This window comes from Magnolia sinica, chromosome 5 (genome assembly GCF_029962835.1).
Source record: "Magnolia sinica isolate HGM2019 chromosome 5, MsV1, whole genome shotgun sequence".
Taxonomy (NCBI): domain Eukaryota; kingdom Viridiplantae; phylum Streptophyta; class Magnoliopsida; order Magnoliales; family Magnoliaceae; genus Magnolia; species Magnolia sinica.
In genome coordinates, this window is record NC_080577.1 from 87,506,025 (window position 1) to 87,524,025 (window position 18,001).

Here is an 18,001-nt window from a genome sequence, read left to right on the forward strand (position 1 = left end):
CAAGTTGTGGTAGAATATGATCATGTAGCATGAGGTAGTGCCTTCAACAGTCAAGGGTGTGCGACTACAGTTAAGGCCATTGCATGGGAAACATGCCTATGGTGCACTCAACACTTACTATGGCAAACATAGCTAAACTACAGTGTAAGCGGGTGAGAGAAGAAGGAAACGAAGAAAAGGTGATTTTTTCATTCCAAAACATCTCATCATTATGCAAATTCATTAAGGCAAGCAATCAACTCAACAGCTTGAGGAAACTACTCTGACAACAACCTTGAAAGAAGAGCACAAGGGGAAGCCACTGAAAGCATGGACTGCTGAATTATCTATTGTCAGAAAATCCCCAATTTTCATGGCTGAATTTTCTGTTAACGGACTATTTGGGCAGTTATGTTGTTGGAATTTTAGTAGCGTTGTGTAGTTTGCCTCCTATAGAGTCCTATAGGATCATTTAGTCCCATTGAGACGCATATAGTGTATTAGAGGGTCTTTGAGTTAAGTGAGTAGTTGTATGCCCACACGTACTGGTCGTGGTTTTGGCTTGCACTCTACATTAAACATGGAGCAATTGTAAGAGTCAATGAACAATATAACCCAGCAGTTTGAGTATTTGGGTAGGCGCTTGGAAAAATGTATTGACCAAAGCTCTGAACAGCTTAATGTGCGCGTTACCCAACTAGAGACCTCTGCCTGGGCAAACCCCACCATTGGGGAAGATGCCCACTCTCAGGCAGGTGGTCAGGAGGATAGATAAAGGAATGGAGGTGGCTAAGGTATTGGTTATGGGCATGCACTCGTGCACCCAACTCGCAAGGGGCATCATAATCACCATGACCCAGATGAGTGACTCCTCCAGGGAGTTAGAGTAGAGGCCCCTACGTTAGATGACCACTTGGATCCTAAAGCTTTTCTAGATTGGTTGGTGGATTTGGACTACTTTTTTAAGTGGTATGATATGTCGGATGCTCATCGAGTTCGATTTGCCAAGATAAAGATTGTGGGCCAAGCAAAGAGGTTTTAGGCTACCATGGAGAGAAAGAAAGAAAGGTTGAGGGAGCCCCCAATAGTCCATTGGGGAGAAATGAAAGAAACTCTTAAGGAAAAATACCTCACTTTCTCCTATCACTTGAGGTTAGTTGAAGAATGGCAGTCTCTTCTATAAGGTTCCATGAGTGTGGCTGAATACATTGAGAAGTTTGAAGAGTACTTGTCATGGTGTGAAGTTGATGAGGATCCTGTACTCACTCTTGTTCGATTTAAGACAGGCCTCCATTCTGACATTAGGAGAGAGTTGTTCGTCAAGGACATAGACACTCTTGAACAGATGTATTAAGTAGTGTTGGAGGTCGAGCAATACCTCAAAACACCTGTGGAAAGGCGTTTTGAGCCTCGTGATTCTGGCGCTAAGGCTAACCCTTTTGGGGCTAAGTCTAGCACTAGATATTAATACAAGCCTTCCGGTAGTGTTCAATCTGGGCTGAAGGATGATAAGGGTAAAGGAGTTGTCGGGTCTAGCTTGAGCAAAAGTGATGCGATTAGGTGTTTTAGATATCAGGGGTTTGGTCACTTCGCTCACTAGTGTGGCATGAGAGAGGGCACCAAGGTGTTCCTTATTGATGGGCAAGTAGAAGTAGTGCACCTAGAAAGTGACGGTGAGGAGGAAAAATATGAGCCAGCAGAAACCTGTAGTGATGAGGAAGAGGGAGCGCAAGAGTCTGCGACCCTTGCAATTATGCATCGCGCCTTTGCACAAGCAAAGAATACTGACGATTGGTATCGCAACACGACCCTCTATACTCATACAAAATGTGGTGATAAGAGCTGTAAGATGATCGTGGATTGTGGTAGTTGTACCAATGTGGCATCAACTGGCACTGTGAGCCGTTTAGGCTTGAAGCTTGAAGCCCATCCTCAACCCTATAGAGTGTCTTGGGTTGCTGAAAATTCTAGTCCAGTCTCTCACCATGGTCTTGTTCCTATTCAGTTTGGATCATATAAAGCCACACTTTGATGTGATGCTGTTCATAGGAAGCCTATTGATCTTGTCCCCATGTCCCTGCCTCATAGGTCATCAGAGTCTGCAGAGTCCTTTGCACATCACATTCATTCATTGCATCAAGAAATCAGACGAAAGATCAATACTAGTAATGAACATTACAAAATTTCTGCAGACCAATATAAACGATTCAAGGAATTCAATGTAGGAGACTCTGTGATGGTCCGCATCAGGCCAGAGCGGTACCCTCAGGGAGCCATTCGTAAATTACACGCGGGTAACGCTGAACCATTCAAAATTATAAAACAAAATGGTCTCAATGTGTATGTGGTAGATCTTCCAGCTTCCATGGGAATTAGTTACACATTCAATGTGGAGGATCTAGGTGCATTTCAGGGGACCACTGATACATTGTCCAGCCTTGCACTGAACCATCCTGATTCCCCAGACCTTTCCCTTGATTCATGGCCTTTTCCCGACCCATCTTCTTAGCCTCTACTTCCCATACCTACCCTTCCCACACCTAGAGAAGAGATAGAGGATATTCTGGACCACGATCATCATAGGGATTCCACCATTGGATCTCATGATCGTGGTCCACTACCCTAGATAATATAGGATTTTGAGTTTTGGTTATTATCGTTATTAAAAACATCATGAACGGTTTTGATTGCGTTGATTAGTTGTTATTTTTGTTACTTCGTCTCTAAGTAATTGTGTGCGCACATAGTGCGGCTTTTGGGGTTTAGGGTTTTCTTATAAATAGGTAACCCCATGTAGGTTTTTTTTCCATTGAAGTTTATGAATAAAATTCTGCGTTTTTTCTTCTCTATTCCTCGGAGTTGAAGAATCTAATTGGGTGCGAAACCCTCCCTTCCTCGAAGGGCTAACAACTGTGGTGCGAAGCTACAATTATCCCAAATTGCCCTCACCTCCTACACCTTACATCCATCATCTTCCACAGCCTTCCCATCTTCAGATTTATCTTTTCTTTGCACCCAAATTCTCCTTTACAACAGATTTTTAGATTTTGGCCCACCAGGGGGTCAAAACTTCGGCGGAGCACCACGCAGACACTGGACCGTGGATTGACGTGAAACTTGGCGTGAGGATGGACCTCCCCTGGCTGACCAACCCCTAGCTGGCCGTTTCCAGTTTCATAGGCCCCACACACGTGCGGACAGGAACCCTTGCACGTGTGTCTGGGCTGAGCTGCTGTCCACATGTGTGGACTGTCTCAGGTTATTCTCTCTCCCTTATTTTACTCCTCTTTCACCTTAAATCCTTAACCCTAACCCTAGATAATCCCAAATTCCAAGTTTTTCCAACTTTTGCAAACCCTAGACTTTCCCCGAATTGAAACATGGTGAATCTCTTGAATTGGGGAACAATCCTTTGCAAGAGTGGATGAATCTTACACTCCTTTGGGCATTGTTTGGTTTATAATTTTGTTTGATCCAACCCTAAACGTGTGTAGGCTTGGACCCTGTAGATTCCCCTTGTTGAATGTTTGATCGTATGTGGGACGTGGAATTTTGTGATTGTTTAAAATTGGTATGATTTAAAGCTTGAAATCTTGCATGTCATATTTAATTTCATGTCCTACATCATCAACTCCATGGCTTTACCTTTGGCTTGGGAAGGTTAGGCCTTCATTGTCATATGTACACTTGCTAAAATAGCTTGGTTGCTCTTTTGCTCTTCCGCTTGGACTATTGGCACTTAGCACTGAGTGGGATACTGAAGTATGAAATTGAGACAAATGGCCAACTATTTATAGCCGGCGACCGGAATATGAAGTGACGTCAGGCGCTTGGCACATGCTTGACCCTCCAACTAAGTGGCGTTGAACACTTTGTTGCGTTAAGCATGTGGGGGGCATCTGTTGACCCTTGTGTTTTAGTAATTAACCAAAATGAGCCCCCATGAATCTAATGGCAATTTTGCGCCACATCAACTCAAAATGGACCCCCACGAAGCCAATGGCATCTTTGCGCCACATCAACTTAACTCTAGTTTCTCTGCACCAAACAATGACATTATCACGTCAAGACGTGGAAGCAGAAAGCCAATAGAAGGTCTCGCACCATGCGAAGAGACCCTTGCACCATATAGATTGCTAAGACAAGCATAAAGGTCCCCACCTCAGGGCGCTTGAAAAATCAGGCTCACCGACTTATAAATACCTCTGACACTCATTTTGACACACACATACACCCATGAATAAGTAGAGAAAATGGCAAAAGCAAAGGACTTTGGGCTATTTAAAGAAGACAAGGAACTTTAGAGGCAAATGCTCTTAAGGAGAACCTCACTTGCTTGAACATTCCGCCCCTCTTACTAAGAGGACACTGTGCCATGCTCTAGGGACCCCGGTGTAGGAGAGAGCCTTGCGTCCCGTGTTATGGCCTTTCGAATACAAGCTTCGACACCATGCCTCGAGCTCTATTGGATGGAGCTTTGTGCATAGGCACAGACTTGTCACAACATCTGTACCTAGGCATGGAGTTCTCCTTTAACCTACTAAAGGACTATAGGTGCATATAACCCACAATGGACCTCTCACACAACTAAGTTCTTCAACTGGGCACAAACCTCCTTACAGTTGGTGCTCGGCATGGAGGGTCCCATCACCTGATGATGGGAGCTAGAGAACCACTTTCCCCCGTCTTCGACATGTGAGCCCCCACGACATTGTTGGGTCAACCACTAGTAAACAAGTCTCCTGGCCCCAAACACTGAAAACGAAGAACCAAGGACTAATAAACGTTCTCTGCCACATAGCATAACACTCGCTTTGATTTTACCTTTTAATCAAGGATTTTTCCTGGGGATGTAATAAAGGGCCTGTGCTAGACCACAACTTGGAATGTAATTGCTCCCAAACATTAATGAAAGCCACCTAGCATAACTGTCGTTGTGTGCACATCGTATAGGCATTGCATGGCCCATGAAAGCTCAACAACTCATTGATGGAAACAACAATTTCCTAATGTGTTTGAAGAACAATGAACGCATCCCCATCGAATATTGACTTTCTCATACGGCTAATCGTCTATCTAACACCATCACCTCTCATGGTCAAATCAATGACGCTAACCTTAATTATATGAAACAGCTAACACCCAATGGCTAACAGAAATATCTAAACATTCTCTTCAAAGCCTAAATCACAAAAGACATCTTGTCGCAAATAGATGGATGGATGGATGGATGCATGTGTGTGTGTGCATACATGGATGGATGGTCGGATGGGTCTACCATTTTTCCCATGTTTCCCCAATGTTTTTTTAGAGTTAGCAATACATGCTTTTATGCTCCCATTAAAGGAAAACTTATTATGTATGCTTCTTTTTTGCTATTATTTCTAAATATGCAAATTCTATTTTAACATTTGCTAAAATATCTTTGAGAAGTTCGACCATTTTCCCCACATTTCCCCAATGTTTCCTTGGAATTACATGCTTTAGGTCCCCATTAAAGGAAAACTTATTGTGTATGCATTTTTTATTTAATTTAATTAATATATTTTTTTCTTCTTTTGCAATTCTTTGATACCTAAATATGCAAATATGCGAATTTTAGCATCTCTTGATGTTTCATTGAGAAATTCCACCATTTCCCCCATGTTGCACAAATGTTTCCTGCAATTAGTGATATATTTCCGAGTATTAGCAATACCGATACATGTTTTCGTATCCCCAACCAGTGATTCATGTAACGATACTGATACTGCGAACAATGCATAGGACCAAATTACAATAATTGGTTCACACACTACACTAGGAATAATTTGTATAGGAAAATTTTGGTTTTTTCTTTCAATTAAGGGTTTTCTCCTAAGGAGAGTTAATCAATGCCTTGTGGTATGTCAATGGCTTATGTTATGTCCAACATGTTAATATAACATGGGAAATTTGAATTAACTTGAGCGTTCTCTTCTTTTGTCAATGGTTCATTCCATGGAAAGAAAACACAAATTTGGTTACAAACCAATTCTGCAGTATCTTTGAAGTATGAAAAATAATGATTTCAGGGATTGTAATATATTTTTTAGTCATTATGTGTTGAAAGTTGAAACAACAATTTTAACCACAATGCAAAAGCTAGAATCATTGTTCTGCCTTCCTTGCTATAACATTTAACTGCAACAGGTTTTAGATGAAAGCTGCAACCATCAATGTGGCCTGAAAATTGCCGTCTATTTATGAATATAGCCTAGCATATCCTAGTTTTAATGGTTCCATCTGTTGAGTTTTGTGATAGCGATGTTAAGGGATCCTACATATTAAAGAGAAAAAAAGATGCACAGAAGTTTTCTGATAGTAGAGTTCACTATGGTTTTCTGCTTTGTGAATCCTCCAATCTCAAGTTTTGATGCATGGTAATTAAAAACTCTCTGATCAACCTGGGAATTGGCCAAATGGACTCTACCGTCCACCATGTCTGGGCAACTCTGCTTTTTTACGAACATGCTCATGTGATTTCCAATAAATTGGTGAGATTTTCATTGGCTTAGCTGAGTTGAACATGGAATAAGAATACTAATTCTGAGTTAAGGTTTTGAGTGTTGTTGATCTTGGACATCAAGTTAATCTTTAACTGATAGTTTTATTCTATTCCATTTCTAGGTTCTTTGTTTGGTTGCCATGGAGAAGCCCATTTCTCTCAACCCTGAGCACATCCGGGATGAGAAAGTGAAGGTGAGGTTGTTTGCTGGGTTTGAAGATTTTTTAGTTTTGCTTGTTTCTTTCAACCACTGTGCGTATTCGACATCCTGGACATAGTATTTTTAAGAACTATTTACATGGTCTGAAATATTTTGCAAAATTTACTGATAATAATTATCTTTTGCACTAATCGATCCCTTATCATTTTGACGGTCATACTTCCCTGATAGGTTCCACCATCAGTACCCTTTGATAATTATGATGTCAAATTTCAGGTGCTTCAATCTATCCTGCCCATAGCAGATGAAGATGTTGTTCTAGGACAGTACAAGGGTTACACTGAAGACCACACAGTTTCCAACAACTCTAACACCCCAACTTTTGCAACTGTGATCCTCCAAATACACAATGAAAGATGGGAAGGTGTGACATAAACATTGAATTTCTGAATTTGTTCATAAGTGCATGTTTTCATTGTTCTTTGTTCCTCTCAGCATTTGCTGAGCATTGGATTGTAGGACTAAATGGATGCTGACACTATGCACTTTTCAGTATATTTACTTAACAGCCACCTTGGAATTCTGAAAATTCATTCAAACATTATGTTTTTCCTCAATTTCGCAACTGATTACCATTTTTTTTTTTTCCTTTTCATATTGGCAGGTGTTCCTTTTATACTGAAGGCAGGAAAAGCATTAAACTCAAGTAAAGCAGAAATTCGTGTCCAATTTAAGGACGTTCCTGGTGATATATTCAAACGTATGACATTCTCCATTTGTTTAGCGTTCCAAACAGTCCAACAAACTTCCAGTTGTGTTTTGAAAATTCTCTTTAAAGTTCCTCAAAATCAATTATATTGTTAGCAATAGTGAGGTCTAAATTGGAAGTACAAAACTACCTATCAGCAGTGTCTTCAGCATCGATATTGATGCATTCTCTTTGAAGTTCCTGGTGATATATTCAAACATATGATATTCTCCATTTGTTTAGCGTTCCAAACAGAGTCCAACAAACTTCCAGCTAGTTTGTTTCGAAAATTCTCTTTGAAGTTCCTCAAAATTAATTATATTGTTAGCAATAGTGAGGTCTAAATTGGAAGTACAAAACTACCTATCACCAGTTTCTTAAGCATCGATATCGATGCACCCTTGGGATATGGAAATATATTGTTATCGAATGGGAAATATCACATGTATTGAGGAATGTATTGCTGTCTTAGGGTAAGTTGGGGAAAATGATGGATTTTTCAGTGGAACATCAGGAGATGTTAAAAGAGACATGATTACACGCTAGAACTCAAAAAATTACAAAAAATAAGAATGCATAAGAAGTTTCCCTTATCTAGGGTCCTAAGCTATGTGTTGTCTAATAGATGTGATGCAATCATATTCACAAAGAATACATCTAATTCATAGATTATACAATACAAGTACCCAAACACAAATGATTCATCCAAGAACCAAGAAGAAGCAGCAATAACAGGGAACTTCATAAAGGAATCTGGATGGTATCTCGTGATATTTTCAAATGTCACGCGATATTGCCGATACAATGCAATATTGTCAGCGATGCTAGGGAATGTCATTATTCCTTGGTTGTTTTGTATCAGGCACTTGCAATACCAATAATATCAGTTGATATTCGATGCCAAAAACACTGCCTACACTACCCAAATCAATACTCTTACATGAAAACCATTTCTTTCTTCTCATCATTAACCTCTTCACCGTCATCATCATCATTGTCATCAGTCGTACTCTAAGCTATAACTGTTTGATCTTAATTGAAAGCACGTAACTACTTATCACTTGCCAAACCAAAGGAAATCATTTTTTTGTCATCAGTATTATCAATGTCGTCATTGCTTCTGCTTTGTTCCAGCTATATGGGGTTTGCTTGTAGGTCCTGTTTCACCACTCATTTGTAGATAAGTCTTCACCAACAAGGAAACTAGCCTTCAAATTGCTCCTTAAACCCTCCTATTTTCCCTCATCCTGCTTTCAGGCCCTTCCACCCTGATGAAAGTCCCCTCGTACCAATGCCATCTTTAGTTTTTCATAACCACACGAGCGTAACATTTCAATCTATTCTCTATCATTTTATTTCCCATTAGGGCTTATCCTAGGCTACTTAGAATGTCCTCATTGTTGATTCCATACTTCCTAGTCTTCGTAAAAGTCCATCTTAACATCCTCATCTCTGCACATGTTGCTTCCTAATCACCCAACACTCAGCCTTGTATACCATAGTTGGTCGAATATCAATCTAATGAATTTTCACTCGTTGCAAATTGAAATCACATTCTCTTGGGAGGTAAAAATCATTTGATTCCAATATTTTGAACGCCAGACCTAATAAAACCACATTGAAAAGAGAAAATGTCAACTTAGATTCATAGTTTTTCTTGAAGGTCAAACCACAAAATTTCTTCACAAATATCCCAGAAATATAGAATGAAGGACTATGGGTTGATATCCAACAACCTATTAGCCGTTATCTATACTATATATAACGTGAGTAGCTTTGGACAATTTTGCCCTCACATTACTTTGTCTGGAGCAGAGAACTTTGAATATTAGAAGGGCATGGTGGGACAATCTAAATGAAGTCGATAGTATTTCGGGAATTGAAAAAATGTGGCTACTGTCTGACATATGGTTCAAATTTCACCCGCAAAAAACCTAGAAGTTGGCTTGGATTTTACAGCAAAAGCCTTCCTTCCGCCAACACAACACCTTTCCCTCGTTTTTAACTCTTTGCAAGCAGCCTGGAAAATACCAACACGTCTGTCTCTCTTTGTGCGAGTGCTTCGCTTTGAAATTTTCTCCTCGTATCTCTCTCTCTCCCTTCCTCTCTTCACATGCAATGCCTTGCCCCTAGTGCTTGTAATCATAATATTCCCCCACTCGTGGACTATTGAGGCAACACATGCCAAATGAGAAGAATGCATGATACAACCCAAGACAGTAAGTTTTTTTTTTTTTTAGCACAACTATTCATAAAAGCCTTGAATTCCATAAATCTCCTTATCCTCTTGCCTATTGTAGTAAAGATAATCATAGTGTAATTTGTGCCACTGGGATATGATGATACATTTCACATACCACTTCCAACTTGAGATAACCTTTGGTAGAGACTAGAGAGGTCCATCCTTGCCAAACTTTCCATCCACCACACCTTCTTTCAAGCCTTATGATCCCGTACCTTATGATTCTTTCGATCTTCCTATTGCACAAAGGAGAGGTAGATGGTCTTGCACCGAACATCCTATTTCCATATTTGTCTCTTTCCATTGACGTCTCTCGGATTTCACAAATTTTGCATTCTCTTTTCTCCCATTATGTTCCTAAGTCATATTAGGAAGCCTTGTCTCATTAGGGGTGGAAGCATGTTATGGAAGAAGAGATGGTTGCCCTTCATCGTATTGGTATTTGGGAGCTAACCCATCTTCTGGTTGGCAAGCGTGCTGTTGGATGCAAATGCATATATACCATTAAGTTTTAGCTTGATGGGATAGTCAAAAGATTGAAAGCTTGATTAGTTGCTTAGTGATACACTCAACCTCCTAGAGTTTATCACAGCAAGGCATTTTCTCCATAGTTTCTAAATTCCATTCGTATTATCCTCTCAGTAGCAATTAATCATGGCTGGCCCTTATTCCAACTTAACGTTGAAAATTCCTTTCTTCATGGGGATCTCATAGAAGAAGTCTATATCAACCATCTGGGATTATTGCTCAGGAGAGTTAGATAAAGTGTGTAAGCTTCATAAGGTGATCTATGGGTTTAGGCAATCGCCAAGGGCATGGTCTAACGAGTTTAGGAAGGTTGTGTCGGCCTATGAGTTACAAAGGAGTTAGGTTGATCACTCGGTCTTCAAACAGCGAGGTTTGTTTGGGTTGATTGTGTTGGTTGTGTATGTGGGATGATATTGTGGTCACAGGTAATGACAATAGAGGAATTGAAGAACTCAAGCAACACCTTCAATGCCATTTTTTTTATTCTAAAAGATTTGGGTCATCTTCGATGTTAACTAAGGATAAAGGTTACAAGATCAAAGGAAAAGAGCTAATCTATCAAAACGAAAATATACCCTAAATTCACTTATCGAAACAGGTCTTCTTGTTGCTCTTGCCAATACACCAATGGATCCTAATTGTAAACTGGAGTGACCAAGGAGGCATAGTTGAACCTAGGAAGGTATAGAAAATTGGTTGGAAAACTTATTTACTTAAGTATTACCAGACCAGGCATCGTATGCTGTTAGTGTGGTTTGTTGGTTCATAAGTTGTCTAAAAACTCCACATTTCGCTACAGTTGTTCGAATTTGTGTTATCTTAAGAGAACTTCAAGTCAAGGAATCTTATATAAGCGACATAATCAATTTTAAGTTACCAGATATTTTGATGTGAATGTGTAGGTTCTCCATTTGATGGGTGGTCTACAACAGAATATTGTTCATTTGTGTGAGGAAATTTGTTCATGTGGAAGAGTAAGAAGCAAAGTATGGTAGCAAGATCCCGTTCGAAGCATAATATAAAGCCATAGCACACTCACGTGTGAGCTTTTATGGGTAAAGAAGTTATTACAAGAGGGTTTTACTATAACTTTATAATGCAGTTGTTTTATAATAATCAGGCAGCAACTCATATTTCAAACAACCCAATTTTGCATGAGCAATGTTCCAAATATTGGCGATATTATCGATAATACCGTTGATATTATCAATATCGCCAGGTCAACGATACTGAAACTGCTGGAAATATAAATATTTTCAAATATTGTTGATATTTTCGATAGTATTGGCCACACTTGACAATATTATCACTATTAATGATACTTCGAGAAGAATCCCTTATAAAAGTTCCCTGCTAATAGCAACACCATCGATAATATCCCCAATACTAGGGAAATATCTGTAAATAGGTAGAAATTAAAAGAAAATTAAGAAAAATTCCAAAACCCATAAAATCTTCAATTATATATATACATTTATATATATATATATATATATATATATATATATATATATATATATATATATATATATATATGTATGTATGTATGTATGTATGTATGTATGTATATTTCGTTCCTTACATGATTTCAATCACTCTTGGTTTTTATTGGATACAAGTTTGGATTTTGGGAGTTGAAAAAAGGAGCAGAACTCAAGGGTGACGAAAAATCCGTAGAAATTTAATTTAAATTTTTAAAAAATGTTAGCCTGGATTACAATGGAAAATCCATGTCTATGCATGATTCTCATGCATTGACATAGATTCACGGCAAAAAATTAGCATTTAAGTGAAAAATGGATGAAATTGGGAAAGTTGAAAATTTTCCATTTTTATATGGCAAATGTGTTTGTCACTGTTAATTAATGTGGAAATTTTATATATTAACGAGTGTTGACCAATCTATTTATCTATAAAATTTATATATTATTTTATATTGATTTTTTTCGACAACGCATGGTTTAAGCCCCTATAATATGTATGTATGTATTTTATTATTATTATTTTTTTACAATATTTAGACTCCTTGTGTAAACATGTGCCTTGTAATGTTTCACTGAAAAATTCCACTTTTTTCCCAATGTTTCCCAAGTGTTTCCCTCTACAACGATATTTTTCCAAATATTGGCTATATCGATATATTTTTTAAGTATCCCCAATCATCAATACATGTAACGATGCCGATACTTTGAACACTATTCACGAGATAATCAAACATTGAAGTTGACTATCCCTTTATCTTTAAGAAAGTTAATGGTGGTGAAACTTTTATGTCGTATGTCAAGTCTTAAAATCAGCTTGTAGATATGTCCACTAAAGCTCTTGATCGTAGTTAGTATGAGTGTATCTTTTCCAAGCTAGGCATCGATGACATCTATGCTCTAGCTCGAGGGAGAGAGTTAAAGCTGGTTAATATGGGTTGCATGATCACAAAACCCACCTAATCCTCCTCTTTCTATCCTTTAGTTCCTTATGCATATTTTATATTCTTAGGGGCTTATATTGCAAATTGTATCAAGTGAGGATCTTTTGGTATTTCGGTTTTAAGTGAATAAAAGCAAGAGGGTGGGACCGTCCAACCCTGACCTCTCTTTTCTCTTTTCTCTTTTACATTCTTTTCCTTTCCCCTCCCTTCTTTCTCTTTTATCACAAACTTACTTCAATGAAAGGTGATAAGCTTTGTTTCCATTGGATGTGTTTCTAGTTTCTTCCCTCCGTATGGTAGCTAGTTTACACACCACCACCTGGTAATTCGTGGAAATTCTAATTAATTTTTATGTTCAAGCACTCCACTGTTTTGATAATGTCTGATTATGATTTGTATTTTGCTTAGGTAAGAATAATGAGAGAAACGAATTCGTTATACGGTTGCAGCCTTCAGAAACCATGTACATGAAGCTAATGGTATATGCTTGATTCGCACATAAAATATCACCTCCAAAAAATTACTATTGGGCATTTTTTTTTGGTTCTCCAATATTAGTACTTTTGTTTATATATTATAAGGTGGTTTTGGCCAAAGTGAAATTGCATGGTCTTTATAGCAAGGTTATCATTGATGTTTAAATTAATATTTCATCTTCTTAACCAATGACAGGAAACTGCAACGCAAGATTTAAGAAAAGAAATTTCCTATGCACCATGTGGATTTAAGCAAATCCTCAATCAATATAGTGAATGATCTTAGAATCCAGCTGTGCGACAAAATCATATCACAATTGATTGTTTAATTGAATAGTGGAGGAATAATAATAATATGCAAAAGTACATCAATTAAGATGCATAGGATTTAGGTGAATCGTCCATGTTTCATGACTCTTTGGGGGTTGGTGAGGGGAAGCTCAACATCCTATTTTTGTCCTTTATTATGAGACCTGAAAGTATGTAGCATTATTATTTATCAATGACCTATGTAGGTGATCCTTTTCTATATGTACTGTAAGTGATCCTTTTCTATATGTACTGTAAATTTGAAAATAAAAATCATATGGATTGGACATGGTCATTTCTGCAATTCGTGATTGAATTTCAGACTTTTGTAGTATGCTTCTTCACTCACGGTACGTGTAAGAGCCCTACTTCCATGTGAGGAATTTGGTAGCTAAGGCTATTTGATGGGGTTCTCTAGGGAGACCTTTTCTATAGTTGCTGTAAAATTGAGAAAAATGTATTAGTTGAAGGTTGGGTTCAATAAACCATCCGTGCATTGTTTTTTGCCTCAATTTTATTGAATATCTTTATGATTATACCAGGATTTAGTTCAAATCTTAGAAGCACCACTCATCCCGTCCTATGCATACTGATTCTGATGATCTATTCTTCAAATAGAAGTGTATACACATCCTTCTCAAGCTGGATAAGGCTTCCCATAAATTATATACAAAATGGTGAATTTATACACCTAAATTCATGAGTTTGGCCCATCCTTCTACTAACCGGGAATGCTTGATGGGTATTTTCTAGTTGCTTTTTTTTTCCCCGTGTTGCAGTCCCCAAAAATGTTCCTGGACTAGTCAAATTTAAGAAAAGGATCAGCTTCTTTGATGAGCTTGTGATTGAGTCTGGTAGCATTTTCACTTGAATAGTAGGGTACTGGCTTGAGGTCTTCTTCCATCATTCTTGTGGATAATGTATCAGTCAAATTATGGAAAGGTTCTTGAAGAGCTGCTTTACAAGTTAATTATCTCATCCACTTTTGTTCGTCAAGCATTTGTTGCAATTGGTTGTGGACTAGAAACCTTTGATAGATATAAGACTAGCTACTAATCCCGATACAGAAGTACCGTAGCAATAGTTTTTGGTTTCTAATCAATTCCTAGTTTGCTTATTCTAAAATAATCAGGATTTGTTGCATCTAACATCTGCTTCAGAAACTGATAACTTCAGTCTCTCTCTGCAGGTCAAGAAACCTGGACTGCAGATGTCGACAATACAAAGTGAACTAGACTTGTCTTACAGGCAAAGGTATCAAGGGGTGACAATTCCTGAGGCATACGAGCGATTAATACTTGATGCGTAAGCCTTGAATTCCTTAAATCTCCTTACCCTCTTGCCTATTGTAGTAAAGATAATCATATTGCGTAATTTGTGCCATTGGGATATGATGATATATTTCGCATACCACTTCCAACTTGAGATAACCTCTGGTCAAGTCCTTCACATCTCCATTTTGTCAAGAATGACTGATGTGTTACTAGCTAGGCACCATAATCTTCAGCTTTACCTTTCTGGGTTCCACGATATTATCACTATGGCACTCTGGTTGTTATTTCATTTCTATCATCTTAATTTGAACGAAGTTTGTATAGATGAAATCGGCTGCAGTGTATTTTTTTTAAAAGGTCAGGATAACATCTTTCAGTTTATCAGAGTTGTCTTAGTAATTAGGATGGAGGATCAGAAACCTTCACATGTGATAATGTGCTCATCATGTCCAATAGTGCTAAGCTACTGTGTGGTGCATACAACCCTGAACTGGGGTTCTGAATCATCATTAAGCCATGCCTCTTAATTCTTACGAGGAAAAAAAACTTGGCTATTTGAAATCCTTGTTTGATACAACTGGTTTCTTGGGTGACCTGTTGTTTTCAGGATATCCTTTTGTCTTATTTTGATAGATTGGACAATGTATAAGGTTACCTGGTCTTGTTTCTGTATTTTCTGCAGTTTTACTGAAAATCACGTTCACTGGGTTTACCTTCTTACCGCACACTTTTGTTATTCTCAGTTGAATAATGACAGGTTTCTATGTACTCCACATTTATTTATTTATTATTATTTAACTTATTATAAAGGGTTAATTTACATCCTGGTTAGGTATTGCTGCCTTTTTTTGTGGACGTACAATTTTATATTCTAGTGTACTTATCGCATGGAAGAATCCTTCTATTGTGCGTCTTCGACAGAATCCTTGAACATCATAACCCTTGCTTTCGAGAGTGGTCCTTAATCTTCTCCAACAATCAGTCATGTGCTTAACTAATTGTTTTGGAATGCTTTGTTGTTTAGCTATGCTAGTTTTTCAAGTTAGTCAAGGCTTCCTATTTGCTATCCTCGTTTTCCTTCGAAAATTCAGGCAAGCTTAAATCTTATATGTAATGCTTTGGCAAGCATAAAGCAATTAGTTCCCGACAAGGACAAAGATCTTGATGCTCTCAATGGTCTTGGACCAGAAGTAAACATATTTTCGATGGAAGAAGAATGAAAATTCTCTTCACTTCATGGCTTCTTTCAATCTGATGTTCCTTCACTAGGTATGTCTTCCAATTATGATCCGATTAATCTCCTTACAGCATTACGGAAAGGGAAGAGGTCGTGTACAACTCATTGTAGGGCCGATTTTATTTCTTATCATTCTCTCTCACCTTCATATTGTGCTTGTCCTTCAAATCTCTTCCAGTTATCTCCCTTCCATTGTTAGACAGGCTCTCTCATTTGGAGTGGAAAAGTGCCATGACAGAGTTGTGTGCTCTCAACAAAAATTAGTCATGGGATCATGCAGCAAGCGCTAGAGAAGAAGGTTATTGGAGATAATTAGGTCTTCACAATCAAGAAAAAATCTAATGAAGTGTATCACTATGAAGTTCACCTTGTGCAAAAGGCTTTACCGAAGCTCATGGGCCTGATTTCCATGAGACCTAGTGTTTGTTGTATTGATAGTATTGACCAATATATCAGCCAATACTACTTGTATCGCACCAGCATGGTATGAAACACAAGGGGGAATCCTGACATTCCCGTCTAAACAAATATTGCCCATATCTTGCAATATATCATTGATAATTTGATATGTCAGGAAATTTTGACAAGCCCCTTTATAAATATTCCTTAATATCGCTGATACATGTGACACCTTTCAAAAAAATAAATAAATAAATAAATAAAAATCATAGACATGTGCATTACATATTGACAATATCGGACAACACATCCCTCTTCCAAAAGACCAAAAGCTATGTTGGATGAAATTCAAGCTCTTGAAAAAAAAATCAAACATGGGAACTTGTTGCATTGCCTTTAGGAAAGAAGGTAGTGGGATGTAAATAGGTTTTCGCAGTCAAGTACAAGCCCATTGGAGAGGTGGAGCACCATAAAGCCGATTAAGTGGGATGTAAGTAGGTTTTCATAGTCAAGCACAAGCCCAATGGAGTGGTGGAGCACTATAAAGCCTGTTTAGTGGGATGTAAGTAGGATTTCACAGTCAAGTACAAGCCTAGTGGAGAGGTGGAGCACTATTAGGCCCATTTAGTAGCAAAGGGTTTTACTCAAGACCCATGGAATAGACTTTCATGAGACAATTGCCCCAGTTGCAAAATTGAATTCTGTTAGTATGTCAGTTTTTCTAGCTGTAAATCTCTCTTGGCCCTTTGATGAGGACATTGTGTGCACGCCGCCTACACGCGCACACACGCCACCCCCCCACACACGTACGTACGTAGGAGGGCCCCACCATCGATCTGGTTCGATGACGACGTCCAGAGAGGGCCTCCTAACTAGAAGACGAAGTTTTGGTTCAAAAGGGTTGGCCCGATAGTCAAGAAAAGCCCATCATGGGACCTCATGATCGTGGCCCACTCGTCGAATTGATGTCATATTTTAGGTTTTACTTATTGTTATTATTTAGAACATCGTGAACGCTTTGAATTTCTTTGTTTGGTTTTTATTTTAGTGTACTTCGCCGCCAAGTAATAGGTTGCACACATTGTGCGAGTTTTGGGGTATAAGATTTTCCCTATAAATAGGCACCCCTTGTAGTTCTTTTCATTTATTCAAGCTTAATAAAAAAATTTCTGCTTTATTTTTTTGCTCTCTTCGTGAGTTGTGGAAGAATTCAAAAGTGGGTGCGAAGCCCTCCCTTTTCGAAGTGCTAACTACGTGGTGTGAAGCCACATCTATCCCCATCCGTCCCTACCTCTCCCATCCATATACCTTATCTTTTATCATCATTATTGCTTTGAAATTCCTAGCCTTTGCAGCTATTCATCCCCCTACAGCCAGTTTCCATAATTTGGACCTGTAGGAGGGCTGAAACTTCGGCGGAGCACTACGCCTCGACTTTACGTCGGATCATCATTAAACTTACAGGGATTGGAGGTCTCCCCCGGCCGACCAAGGCCTAGGTGTCACTTTGGGGAGGCGGGCTTCCATCACACGTGCGGCCAACCCATCGGCGCATGTGCGTCAGCTTCGGGTCACCATCTGCACGCAGGAACTTTCTCCGGGTCAAGTTTTCCTCTAGTTTTTCTCTTTTCATTCTAATTTCTTAAACCCTAACCTTAGTTTGCATTAACCCTAATTTATTTGCCCATTTTTTTTTAC

The 18,001-nt window shown here is 38.6% G+C and overlaps 1 protein-coding gene across 2 annotated transcripts in view; it reads left to right on the forward strand.

Annotated features, from left to right (window-relative positions):
- LOC131246247 (glucose-6-phosphate 1-dehydrogenase, cytoplasmic isoform-like) overlaps positions 1–18,001 on the forward strand; it is an 82,586-nt gene that overhangs the window by 40,694 nt on the left and 23,891 nt on the right. For both annotated transcript variants that reach the window (XM_058246174.1, XM_058246175.1), the window contains exons 10-14: positions 6,628–6,699; positions 6,942–7,089; positions 7,330–7,425; positions 13,017–13,087; positions 14,583–14,698. In XM_058246174.1, coding sequence (XP_058102157.1) covers positions 6,628–6,699; positions 6,942–7,089; positions 7,330–7,425; positions 13,017–13,087; positions 14,583–14,698 — 503 coding nt within the window. The remainder of the gene's footprint in view (positions 1–6,627; positions 6,700–6,941; positions 7,090–7,329; positions 7,426–13,016; positions 13,088–14,582; positions 14,699–18,001) is intronic.